The 14,003-nt window shown below is 38.1% G+C and overlaps 1 protein-coding gene across 5 annotated transcripts in view; it reads left to right on the top strand.

The window, feature by feature from the left end:
• Positions 1-2,558, top strand: part of lmo7a (LIM domain 7a) — a 39,267-nt gene extending 36,709 nt beyond the window's left edge. For all 5 annotated transcript variants that reach the window (XM_061287865.1, XM_061287866.1, XM_061287861.1 and 2 more), the window contains 3 exons: positions 154-262; positions 1,446-1,548; positions 1,980-2,558. In XM_061287865.1, the coding sequence (XP_061143849.1) occupies positions 154-262; positions 1,446-1,548; positions 1,980-2,002 (235 nt within the window). In that variant the 3' untranslated portion in view covers positions 2,003-2,558. The remainder of the gene's footprint in view (positions 1-153; positions 263-1,445; positions 1,549-1,979) is intronic.
• The last annotated feature ends 11,445 nt before the right edge of the window (positions 2,559-14,003 follow it).

The raw sequence follows: 14,003 nt of genomic DNA, 5'->3' as shown, positions 1-14,003 counted from the left end.
TATATATATATATATATATATATATATATAGTGTTAATGTGGTTTTGTGCATGCTTGTTTCGTTTGCCAAGTTGAAGTATCAGCCATGCTTTGAGCAATTGCAAGTGTCTCCATGTGCTTCCATATGTCCAAGTTGTGCTTTGTGCGATATAGGTCTGTGAGCGGTAAGAAAGTATGTACTATGTGTGACCTGGCGCTGGGAAAAGGAGCAGCCATGATCATCGAGTCCCTCGGACTCTGTTATCATTTGACCTGTTTTAAGGTGAGATCATTTTCACACCTTCTGACTCACACCTTCATCTTCGCACTTAAGATAAAGTGTATTTCAGCCCAAGTCTTGATTGGCATTTCCACTTTATTGACATGAATGATCAGCATTATTTCCTTCGACCAAATATTTGGTCATTTTAGTTTAAATTCATTCAAACATCATTCCACCTCATATTTTGTTTTATGTCTGTCTGAGCTTGTTGTCATTCCTGCTTTTATCATCAATTCTAAAATATTATATTACACGCCGAATTTATTAGTAGTAGTAGTAGTCGTAGTAGCAGTAGTAGTAGTAGCAGTATTATTATTATTATTATTATTATTATTATTATTATTATTATTATTATTATTATTATTATTATTATTATTATTATTATTATTATTATTATGAAAACTAGAGAAAAAAAACAAGGGCATATTCTGAATAGAAACCAAAAAGATATTTGGAAAACTTTACTTGTATCGTTGATTTAAGATTTGTTGACTAGACCAGAGTATTCACTTTGTCTTGTGGTCATAGATGTTGTTCATCACGTAAGCTGTGAGAATTTTGACAGCGTTTGGTTAATCAGTCAGCCGGCTGGTCAGTTGGTCGGCCATTCAGTTCCTTACTTAGTCAAGTCGATAGCTCGCTGGTTGGGTGGTTAAGCAGTCGGCTGGTTGGTCAGTAAAGTTATTTAGCTGGTGAGCTAATTGTTTAGTAAATTACTCAGACATCAGTTCTTCACCCAGTCATTTACTTAGGTCACTAGTGTTAGTTGGTTAGTTAGTTAGTTAGTTAGTTAGTTAGTTAGTTGGTTGGTTGGTTGGTTGGTTAGTTAGTTAGTTAGTTAGTTAGTTAGTTAGTTAGTTAGTTAGTTAGATAGTTGGTTGGTTGGTTGGTTGGTTGGTTGGTTGGTTGGTTGGTTGGTTGGTTGGTTGGTTGGTTAGTTGGTTAGTTGGTTAGTTGGTTAGTTAGTTAGTTAGTTGGTTAGTTAGTTAGTTAGTTAGTTAGTTAGTTAGTTAGTTAGTTAGTTAGTTAGTTAGTTAGTTAGTTAGTTAGTTAGTTAGTTAGTTAGTTAGTTAGTTAGTTAGTTAGTTAGTTAGATAATCAGTCTGTTTGTTGGTAATTTATTGGAATTATTTAAAAAAAAAAGTATCACTTTTTGAACAATCAACTTTGTGTTCATTTCTAGTGCATCGATTGCAAAACGGCCCTCGGGGGATCGGAAGCCGGGGCTGAAGTCCGAATTCGAAACAAACAGCTCTACTGTAACACCTGCTACATGCGATTCAAAAGTAAGGCAAAGTCCCTCCCGCCCATCTACCTTTATTTTGTCCACTCACGGTAGCTCATTATCAGGTTTGTAGTTGTGCCCCTATATCCAACAGTCCAAAAACACCTATTTGCTGTCATTTACAATGCGTTTATGCATTTTATTTCTAATACAGACTGAGCAGTCAGTCAGTCAGTATATTAATTAGTGAACTCGTTAACAGGTTAGTGCGTTTGTTACTTATTTGGTTGGTTCATCTGTCGTTCATTCACTTAAAACGATTATTTTAAAAAGGACACAATACTTAACCAGGCTGTTACATGAACCCGAATGAACATTTATTCAGCCCTGTGAACCCTGCCAAGCAACAAGTACCTGGGCTCGCATATAACATTGCTGCAACTACCTGCGAAGTACGTACAATTTAAAGGTTTTGCGCCGTGTCTCGTCCAGCTGTCCAGCCCACCTCGATGTAATTTGAGGGTCCTCCAGAAGATCGACGAGGAGACCACAAGCGACAACAACCCGTGATGCATCTTCATTCCTGAGATTTGAATTGTTCTTTTTTTTTAACTGGGTAAGACTGGTGGTGTATATTTTAGGCGCAAGATGTGAAATATTACAACTGTACAAAGGGTTCTTCTTATACATGCCATATTTGGTTACTACAGGGGTGGGAAAATCCAAGGCCCATGGGTTCAAATGCAGATCAGGTGAATGTTAATTCTATCCTAAATATCATATGTTTTCATAAATCTAGCATGGCCCTTGGAAGAAAAAGGCTCCTCACCCCTCTGCTTGATATCTTACTACCGTATCTTCCTTTTATGAAATTTCGAATGAAAATAACGTTTCTTCCTACTAGCGGTGTTCAGTGCTCATTCGCCTACTTATGTGCCTTTATGTCTGGGAGAAGTCATTAAGATTACTATTATCATTATCCAGGCTGTATTTAATGAGATGAAATATTACACAGGTTGTGAAGAATATGGAATGATGGCACAGATTTGTAAATAAAGACTTTAACTCTGATGTTGTGTCTGATTCCAGGTGTTTGGGTGGAATTTCAATGAGGCAATTTGTCATGCCCTTTAGATTCCGAAAGCGGCAATCCATAACGCTTTTGACAAGCCGTCTCCACAAATCGTAATAATTCCGCCACCGGAGATCCAATTTGCAATGAGCGGTTATTGAATATTCATACACCTGCCTCTTGCTTCCTCGACAAAAGCTAGGAAATTGTCCTTGTCACTGTATATTTGAGAAGAAGACTTGAACGGCAATGAGTCAGAAGAGAGAAATGCTCAGGCTCAAATTCTCTACTTTGGATTTGTCTTGGCGCTCGGCAGCGGTAACGATTTTAAATCCAACTCCTTGGAAAACAAACGCAACCTCAATGCCGTCCGTCTTGGGTGAGGAATATGAATCACTTTTTTCCCCTCTGCTTTGACTTTGGAATGTTCTGCATTTGAACTTTTGGAAAATGTGATTTTTTTTTTCCCCCCAAGGACCTATGTTATCATGTATGCCTAATTTTTAATCATAACTTAAATTTACCATAAACATCTAAGGTATTGCCAAGAAATTATTTGTGCCCCTGACAAAGTCAAAAACTGGCTACTCCACTGTCGTAGAAAAATTTCAGCAACTTTGGGGGACAAGCAGAACAACAAACCATCTTTCTGATCTCTGTATGATATAAAATCAATAGTTCTCTTTAAGGAGATACTTTTCAACTTGAAGTTAAAATGATGAGTAATTAATTAAATGATCACTAGTGCTGTGTGTGCAGGGTTTTTAGTTTCTGTAGCTTCAATTTACCAATAGAGGGTACTGTAGTCTCAAGTCTAAAAATGTCAGACTCGTCTTGACATTACTTCCGAGGAATTTTACTTAACGTGTATATTCTGCGATAAATACATTTACCGGTCAAATTTAGCACTAGCAAAGCAAAGTTGTGGGACATTTTAAGTAGTTTTCAATTAAAAGTATCAGTATTTATGCTGTGCTGTGAATTTTAAAATGATTTTTTAAAACGCCAAATAAATAGAAGAAATATCGTTTTTAAAAATCATTAATATAAATCTAATTATTAGTATACCTAATAATTTAATTTATGTATTCAACAATAGTAACATTCCATTAGAAATTCAAACATCCAATTAAATCATTTTTGGTATTTCTGTATTTACACTAATATGGATTTTCCAGAAATGTATGTTTGGGTTCCAAAATCATTACGGCTCAGGTTCTATTTGGTCGTCAATTGTCAAATATTTTGTGTGTGTGTTATGTGTGTAGGGTTATTTTTCCTTTCAACAGGCTACTTGTCATGTCACACTTGTCCTTGGCAGTACAATGCTCCTTTCTATTTTTAGAAAGAAACATTTTATTCCTTTAAGGACTTTCACATGGCTTGTGGTGGACTTCATGCATCTGGAACACTCAGTGAAAAGGTGTGAAAATACAAAATTACTTAATGAAGCGTGAAATCATGTTTCAAGTTTGCTATGTTCCTCTGAACCATGTAAATTGCATGACTTCATTATTGCCCTCATCCACCTGATGCCTTGATAATTAGTCATGTGACCTGTTACCATGCGAGTGTCATAAAAACCAATCGTCTGTGCAAAGATTTCAACGGAAAATTAAAGAGCACCAAAGGTCAAGCTGTAAATGCCACTTTCTCTGGAGAACCGCAGAATGTTTGATGTTCTGAAACAACTGTGTAGTCATTTGTTTTTGATATCAACTCTTCGAGGAATCCATTTTTTACTTTCGAATCTTGATCCCACCAAGACTAAAGAGCTGTCAATTTTGATCTGTTTTTATTTACATAGCTGTTTTACTCTATTGCGTTTGTATTTTCATCCAGGAGTTTCAGAAGTTTTTTGTTAGACTGCACTTTGCACTAGACTTGCACAAAATTAGGGCACTGGATGTTCGCCCCAACCTTGCTGGAAATGGTCACTAGACAATCGCAGGTCCCATATCCGAGGTAAACAAGCCTTCCCATTTGCATTCAAATCTATGAGACATCTTGTGCAATCATCAAACCATATTATCATCAGATAATCACTCCCCTCTTCAGATATTGATCTGTGACCTTTTAGTGATCAGCACAGATCCTAGCAGTCACAAAACAAAGAAGGCCCCAGACGCTAATCCCCGACGTTCTAAAGGGCAACGCTACAAACGAGGCGAGGGGGCCGTGGGACGCCTGCAGGCTGCAAAGCACATTAAGAGGAAATAATAAAACATCTCCTCTTGAAGACAATACATCCTCTGCTCTGTTCTGACTCACACGCTTTATGACATAGTCCTCCTATGTCGTTGTTATCGGAAACAAAATGCGACTCCCGCCGGCGCTAACCCTGAAACAGGATGCTAAGCAGGAGGCTTTGTCTAACCGTCATTAGCCTATGAGCTAATGTGAAACGTAAATTGAATAAATTTCATTCAAATTCAAATCATTTGTGATAAGGCAAGTAATTGTGTTTCGATTTTGGTTGTATCTTCTATTTTGGGATTGAATTAAATTTTCAAATAATACCTAATGTAACCGTGGAATAAACTGAATGCAAATCCACTACCGGTTAATTATTAGAGTTCAGTTGTATTTAACTTTTTGTACGTAATGTATCAGCAATATATTTCAATTCATCCATATTCAAGGGAGTTTTGCTTTGACTGTCCGTAATGGCAATTTTTATCTTCAAACTGTTCATAATGTTACAGATAAATTTGCCACCCCACTTATGCAGCCTTTGAAATCTATATCAACGTGATCCTTGTTATGTAACCAGGAGGCATTGCAGTCAGATTTCCTTAAGCACAGCTCCAGTACATCCTCCATTTTGGGGGTTTTCCAAATATGATCGTGGATTGAAGGAGGTGGGGGCTGAGTGCTTTGAATTATTCACAGAAGAGGAGATGAAGTGGGAAGTGACTGTGCTTGACTACAGCTAATTTCTGCCTGGCGCCCTTTACCTTCATCATCCCTATGACGGTCCTCAAGGACTCAGGTCACCACAACATTTAGTACACCTACACAGCCTAATAAGATCCAATGAGACATAAAATGCTTTTACTAAAATGTCATTCATTGAACCACAAGGCTGTCATTTTGGTTTAACAACTTAATCCTTTGAATATTTTGACTCTTGTGAATGCCAATAAAATATCAGGCAAAGCTCTTAGTCGATGTAGAACAACACACAAAATACTGCTACATATGCTCAATTAATTGATTCTATTGACGAATTGTATCTTGAACAAAGTGAGACAAAAATACATTGGTAAAACTCTTGGAAAAAAAACATGTTATTTCTTAATTAAAATCTTACAACAGAAGAGGAAAATTCGACTTCAACAAGGCAGGACAAGATTTCTTAAAACACCAAATTAATTTGATATATGCAACATTGTCACCAATGGGGGAGAACGTTAAATTTCTTGACTAAGGAACATGACTCCTCATTAAAACACTGGCATTGATACAGAAGTTCAGAACATTGCCATCCATTTAAAAAACAAAAACAATTGGAAATGTCAAAGCCCTCACCCTTGCTAGTTTGCAAAGCTTTAAATGCAACAGAAAGTCATCTTAGTATCTTAAACAGACTCCTTACGCTCAGAATTAAATGTGTCGCCTTGATTTTAGAGAAGCACCCGCCTGAGGCAAGGAAATTAAGATGGCGGCCCATACAGCGTTATTGAAGCGACTTTGCAATATTTCCCCGAGAGAGCTAAAGTCTTCGGTCCACTCTTTTGTGCGCGCTCCATTCAGCGCCATTATCACCCTTGCAGTGCTGTAATTACACTAGTGTCGTGTGAGCAGCCTAGGACGGCCCATTATTTGCACCATTGTTAAGCTTCTCGTTTTGTTTGCGCAGACACAAGAGCGTTCGCCTTGTGTCGATTTATGGATATGAAGTTCATCTTGATTGGGTGGCTTGGTGGCGTCATTGGACTCTGAAGGAAAATGGACATCAATAAGAACAAAGTAAAGATTCTTGTCTTGTGTTACTTGCTCGTTTGTGTGCTCAGTCCAAAGCAATAAAAGCACTACTGTGAATTGAGGAGCTCCATTTAGACAAAAGTAGTACTTCCGTTCATCTGTTGGTCATTTTTAAACCTTTTTAGCCATGGGCAATTACTTGCAATTTGTTGTAGGGATTTTATCCTCAGCATGACAACAGATTGACCCTGGAAATAATTTTTCTTGTTTCTGTTATTTCCTATGGAGGGGACAACATGCTTGTATGGCGTTTGCATTTCCTCCCCACATTTGCATGGATTTTCTCGCACGATTGTTTAAATGAAGGCACTAAAATATCCATAAGTGTGAGTTATAAAATAACGACCATACCAAGTGTGTTGGAGACACAGTTACAAAGAAGGTAGTTCTGCTAAGTGTGAGGGACAGAAGAAGGTAGCCAAGGAAGTATGAAAAGAATTATTCAGACCATGTCTTGATATTATGTGCTTCAAAACATAATGTGCTGGACAAGATGATTCTCGATATTATGTGTCCTCTTCGCTGTCATCTGAATAGGCTTCAGCTCAGCCGTGACACACCGTGAGGTAATCATCATAATCATCATTGAAGACTCTAAATTGTCCGTATCTGTGAATGTGAGCATGAATGGTAGTTTGTCTGGATGAGTGCGGACTGACGGGCATCTCCAGCTCACTGTAATGAAGACAGACGTTCTACAAAATGGATGAATAATTTCAAATGATTTCTGATTGGCTAAGATGTCCTCACAATAAAAGGACCACAGCTTTTGTATTGGCATGCACTCGTCAACAAACTGTGGGGAGGAAGAAAGACAAGTTAGCCTCCACCCTTTTGATTGAATTCAATGTTTGGAGGTTCCGTATATGTTCCAGTGCAGGCTGCATCAGGGTGACTTCCTCCTCCAAAGTCCCCGGAGAACGAGCCATCTGCTGTCTTCTTCCAGAGGGAACGTGCTGGCCAGCCCTCCAGGGTTCTTCCACATTTCTGGCTCCTGGGTGAGTGCTTGTTTTGCTTGAATGCCCTTCTTTCTAATTCACACATCCGAGGCTCTTTGGGGAGACGGGAAATGGAATTCCCATAACCTTCCTTCTCATGTCCTTGGTAATTCGATATTAAAACATAACAGTATCTCAGTCAGATCACGATTGGCTTTTTAATCATATCTTATAAAGAAGACACACAGTATTCATTTATGGCAGTGGGAAATAATAATATTATTGCAGTCTTACGTATCAGTAGAAACAGTTAAAGTTCATTTTATTAGGTGCACCGGAAGTCATGTGAGATTTCGGAAGATCACAAGACATCTCAGTGACATCTCAAGTGTTTTAATTTCAGTCGATTTTTGAACAGGTCGAACTGTCAAGCACATAAATCCAAATTGAGAGTAACTGCAGCATGAGTCTCGAAATACAAGTTTAATATGTTCCATGACCACACTCATAACTTCAAACTCCAAAGTTTCAAAATCAATGGAATTATTTGTGTCTGTTCTAGCTATTAATTTTAAAAAAAGTACTGTGTACTGATTAAAACTAGCACCACATTATGTTGTACTTTAGAAAAACATACAGGACTGTAATATTTAAATAGAATTACAAAAAAATTAAACAGTTGCATCAAACAAACGCTGCCTATCTTGGCCACACGGTGGCAGTATAAAACAGGTAGAAGATGACTATACTGGTCATTGAGGCGTTTTTATAAATCCTACAAGAGCTGTAAAAATGTCTCAACTCATCTTTGAGTGCGTCTATACAGCACTAATATAAATTGTATGCAGAGAGAATATGACTGTAATTACTATTACAACATTGTCTGTCTACAACTTGTTGCTGAACCATTTGTGGTCAACCCTTGCACAATACAGTGCTAGATTTCTTTAAATGCGTACGAAAAAATATACATGAAAATGCATTTTCAACAAATTAAACTCATAAGTCAAGGTATAATTCTGTTTTGTAAAAACAGTGGTTGAATTTGCAATTTATATGAGAATGAGTAAGAACATAACAATCCAAATGAATTCCAAAGTGAAAATCGTTTTTTACGTCATACACTTGAATAAACGTCTTTTCTTGAATAGGTTTTATCTCCGGTCAAATTCCTGACGCTCCCGGATCACTTAGCATCTTGTTAGTGCATGTTAGAGGACTAAAATGGAGCGCAAACATCACAGTCATGAGGCCTCCCCCAGTCCGCCCTCATTCATTCGTTCCCCATGTTTGCCATTAAAGCCATCACCGCCTACAGAATGGTAAGCAAAGCGAAAAAAGGGACTCCATGAGCTAATTAGACTGTTTGCCTTGTTAACTCGCTGATGCTTGCTTCACTTTATCACATCACTGACTTCCATTTGTCTCCAAACTTAATTTCACGCTCTGGCTCCCCGACACTTTGTGTCCTCAGGGGGGATACGCGACATACGACACGGTTCACAAATAGTGACAGGTGAGCTTTGCCATCGGAATCGTAGAAGAGTCACAGATTTTCAGAAACGGAAAAGTTGGGGTGTTTTCATAGAGGCACTCTCTCTCCTTCAGCCTCCCCTGGTAAAAATCATGAAATGATCGATAGCGCTAATATCGTAAACCATCTGACCTTTCTTGGCCTCAGGATGGCATCGGTGAACGTGGAGGGGGGTGGATGTAGTCCTTGTAAAAAGCTGGCAGGGGACTTCGAGGAAAACCGGCAGATTCTAAACCTGGATGCCAAGGGATCAGTGGGGAACAGGGTGCATTCGATATGTTTAGCACCAGGGGAGTTAAATCAATAGGTGGTCGGCCTATTTTTCACGAAAAGAATGGGCAAAAACTAGTCTTAATGATTTTTATTATTCATATTTTTTAGATTGTTTTTTGTTATTGAACAGAGAACACTACTGATTTCAGCCGCTATCTGACCAGGTGCCAAATGCTAACAAGGGCTGAACATGCTCCTTTTGATTTTGAAAGTGTCATACGTGTAGTCCTAATCTGGCACATATTACAGTATAGTAAAGTACATTTGTAACGTCCAGATTTATTGCATCTATCTTTTAAAGGGACAGTGTGTAGAATTTAGTGCCACCTTGTGGTGAACTAATAGAACGTAACGATTTAAGTTCAAAGTGTGGGTATATTGAAGCTCGTGCACTATTATGGTGCCACAGAGAGACCAAAAAATATACGGCGATATGATGGATAGTGGGTAGACTCACAGTCACAGGCATATATTCTTTAGCCTACTATACTGCCCCTCGCTGGCCAAAGTAGCACACAACAGAAGGAGCAGCACACTGCTTATTGCAAAAAATGCGACAAATTGTTTACACTTTATTTAACTGTCATTACTGTGTGTTTTGAAAGTAGGACTTTTCGCAAGTAAAACAAAAAAAATCGCAATAATATATCAACAGTTTGTTCGCAAAATCGCAATAATATATCAAATATTTTATAATTGCTAGGGTCTTCATTTCAGCAACTAAATTATTCTGAAGTTTCTTATTAATGTAACTTTTCATGCATCTGTATGTTATGTCACTCGACAGGAAGTCAAATAATAAAGTGTACAAGTTCTTTCACAAGAATAGAATGTGAGCAGCTTTGGGTGATCAAGTCACCATGATGAAACACTTGCGTTCCAAAGTGTGAGCATGATCACAAATCAATACTTTCACGCTACAACACATGAGAGACTTTTACCAGCTGAAAAGATATCCTGCACGGTTAGAGAGACACCTTGAAAGGGAGAGGAAATGTCAAGTGCTTCACCAAAAGGAGAAAAAAAAAAAAAAGATGAATCATGAGGAAGCAGAGGCCGGTAATCCGCTCCCTGCAAATCTAATTGACTTCATAGCCAATACAAGCCAGCATTCATTTTAAGACTTAGCTGCAAAATGTAAGGCTTTGTCGGCTGGAAATTGATATTCATTTTGAGTCAAGCATTAAAAGGGGAGGTCAACCCAAAGTAGTTGAAACCAAGTCTTCTGCTTAATTAAATTACCGTAATTTTCTGACTATAAGTCGCGTTTTTTTCCAAAGTTTGGGTGGGGGGGGCGACTTATACTCAGGAGCGACTTATATACATATATAGTAGACGGCACCTCACGCTGTGGACGGATTTACACGCAGTCGGGTTCCGCACAAACAACAAAAGTGGTTGGCCCGTTAGAGAGCTCTCGGTACTAGCGGCTAGACGCAAATATGCACGAGCGTGTACACGCAATCTCCCCGAGAGGCAGTGTGAGAACACAACATAGGCAAGGCCAAAATGATTTAAATTTTTTTCCCCAATTCTTCATTTGAATGACAATGACCCAAAAGAAATGGCAAGTCCATTTTACAATAAACAAGGAGGCGCAGCTGGTGTGCAGCCACACACAGCGGGGGTGTCAATACAGAGCGACACTTGAGGGCAGCAACACCTGCTACACCCGTGATGCGTTCACATCACTGATAAGACCAGTACACACCAGTGATAGATTCTGACTGGTATGACGACTTCAAGTATAATATGTTCCTTGGCGGAGCTTCATGACAAAGACAAATAGCTCGAGTAGGTAGGTGACTACGACTGACATGAAAATGTAAATACCTAAATTGGTTTTCTGATGTATGAGTATTTGTCTAGTGCAGAAAAAAATAAAGGTCACCAAGTCTTGCGTAAGAAAGTCAATCAGAATTCTCAAACACTTGTTGGACCTTCCTTCTCCTGTACTGATGTACCAAAATACATTGAAAATGAACCACAAAAGCTCATGTATGATATTAATTGACAAAGATGAATTCAGAGGATATTTTTGCTATAATTAGAGCTAGTTTTAGTAAATTTGATAAAAGATGCAAAAATTCAAGATTCAAGAGATTTTATTCGCCATGTTTGAGCGTGCCAAACAAGGAATTTGACTTCGGTAAAAATGTTGAATACATTTTAGTTTTTGTTATTCTTATAATATCCTTGCCAATGACTCATGTGAAGTTGCCAATGTACCTCAAGCTCTTCCGAGTTTTTTTGTTTTTCTTATATTCAGATCAGTAATTTACATGTAAATAGACGTTGGGAGAGAAGAGCTCTGGGTGGTGTGCTTTTTTTTGTCTGCTTTTTATACAGTGACATATTAAGAATGGTTACCGGTAACTTAATTTTACAATGTTACTTGTTACTTTTTGTTTTTAAGCCTTTAGTCTATGTTGTTGATATTAAGATCCATGTACTTGTATGTTTTTTGAGTCAATTCAATTCAGCTTACTAGTAGATCAACTGTATCTTAGTACTAATTATTTCTTTACCCCTATCCTCATGTAGCACCGGGCTACTAGTGCACCATTAAATCTTACTAGTGCTGTAAACTGCTATGCTGTTGTACTACTAGGTCCAACAAGTAGCCACGTTTCACACACTAGTAGCACTTCAGTCTCGTGTTTAGTACGTATAGAAACTGGATGGCTGCATTTTCCTCATCTGTGTTGTTTTTCCCAAGGTTTGCCTATATTTAGCATGATGCATGAAGGAAAGCAACACATAATAAAAGCAGCAGAAGATGCAAGCTTCGGGGTTTTTGTGGCCTCGCATACTGTGCCTTCCAAATATATGTAACTGTTTCCTCTGGTCTAGCATCAAAATAGCACCATTGATGTTTGCCAGAACACGCAAGAGTGGTAAGCTTTGCCTGCGGGTGGTTGGACGCTGCCTTTCTCTGCTCTTTTACTACTCCACTGAAATATTTGGCTTTGTGCTTGATATACTGATGCGATAATTAGATATGTACGTAGCAGACACGCCAGGTGTCGTGTAAGAAAATGAAATGAAGCCTTTTTTTTGACCCAGTTATCCAATCGTGCTTTAACCTGTAAACAAGCAGAGGAGGCAACATCTGTTTGAAGAAGACTGGCACAGATGTCAATATGTTTTTAGGTTAGCAGCCGTTTCAGTTCCTCGGAGGATGGCTGTTATTGATCCAATATCATATATTGTAGTTATGGGAAACTTGATTATAATTTTGATTTAAAAACAGATCTTACTAATTTTATAATACAGTTTAGCCTTCTTGAAATTGCATTAAAATTAACAAAAAGAATTATAATAATAAACACACGCCTTAGAAATGACCCAATTTGAAAAGAACCAAAATCATATTCAGCAGCAATGGTCATAATTTGACATTTTTGTCATACTGTCTTTGTTTACAAATTAAAAAAATATATATACAGCTGCTTTATGTGTAAAGCAAGCATTTAATTTGAATTTTTTTTTCTTCAACATTTGACTTCCTTTGCAGCCCACGCATTATATTTGGTTCCTCTGAAAAGATAAAACCCTAAAACCCTTCTTCCTGTTGAGATTGAAGCTCCTTACAGGGAACTGTTGCTGCTGAAAGAGGCACAGCGGAACCCGTAGTTAGTCTCGGTTGACATTTATTGATACACTGCAGTGCATTGCGTAATAACTGCAGGGGCTTCCATAAACTCTGCAAGCCTTATTTAAAATACGTAATAAAATCACTTGTGCAGACTCTTTGGTCTGAATACGACAGCTAACACATGATGTCATTGTTCTCGTTACACAGTGGAACCTCCAAAGTCAAACAGTTTGGACTGACATACTGTGGGGGGGGGAAATATTCTCAAAAGTAAAATGTGACTTTAGGAATTTTCCTGAAATTTACCTAATTGCACATCGTCAGGGGAATTCGATCTCACTTCTAAACAGAGACGCTGGGCTTACATGTGATTGGACGTTTTTGCACTCTGCAATTATGGCTTGCAGAGAAACTCCCCTCCCAAAACCAAATGCCACTGTGGTGCCTGCTTTGAATTCATGTGGAAACCATACGCTCATCTTGACCTGGATTTGCTCTTGAAAACTGATGTGTGTAGGTGTGACCATGATGTCATGTCAAAAAACAGTGAGGTATCATTTTCATACTGATCCAAAGTCAAAATCCTACTAGGAACTCTTGCTTATACAATATTTTGATTTGTCCTCACATTGAGAAGGTTGTTTTGTCACTCTCGATTCAATTAGAATAATCATGAGGCTTTTGGTCCAGAGTCACCGTTGTGATGTGCAAATGAAAGCAGCTTTGATCTAAAATAAGTCAGGAAGCCAAGGAGCGTCCTGAGTCCATTTGAGGGAATCAAACTGCAGCCATGCCGAGTGACGGACGCACCATGTGTACACAAAGCAATGAAATAGAAACCATTGCGCAACAACGATGGCTCATGACATATTTCCTTTTCACATAGTCAAACTCTTGACATCATTAAGTAATAATATTTTGTTTGGTTTAAAGACAATTTAACCACGCCGTTAGGGAAAAAAATAACTATGATTTAAATGAATAAAGTACGACTTCATCTGACAGCAGGTATCAACATATTGTTTTCATAAAATTCGTCAATAAAAGTGGAAAATTTCATTCATCCATTACTATTTATTGTTTTAATCGATGTAATTCCAAAAACAAATTGACC

This window comes from Syngnathus typhle, linkage group LG9, assembly GCF_033458585.1.
Source record: "Syngnathus typhle isolate RoL2023-S1 ecotype Sweden linkage group LG9, RoL_Styp_1.0, whole genome shotgun sequence".
Taxonomy (NCBI): domain Eukaryota; kingdom Metazoa; phylum Chordata; class Actinopteri; order Syngnathiformes; family Syngnathidae; genus Syngnathus; species Syngnathus typhle.
Note: the sequence above shows the minus strand (reverse complement) of the source record. Positions and strands in the feature narration are given on the sequence as shown.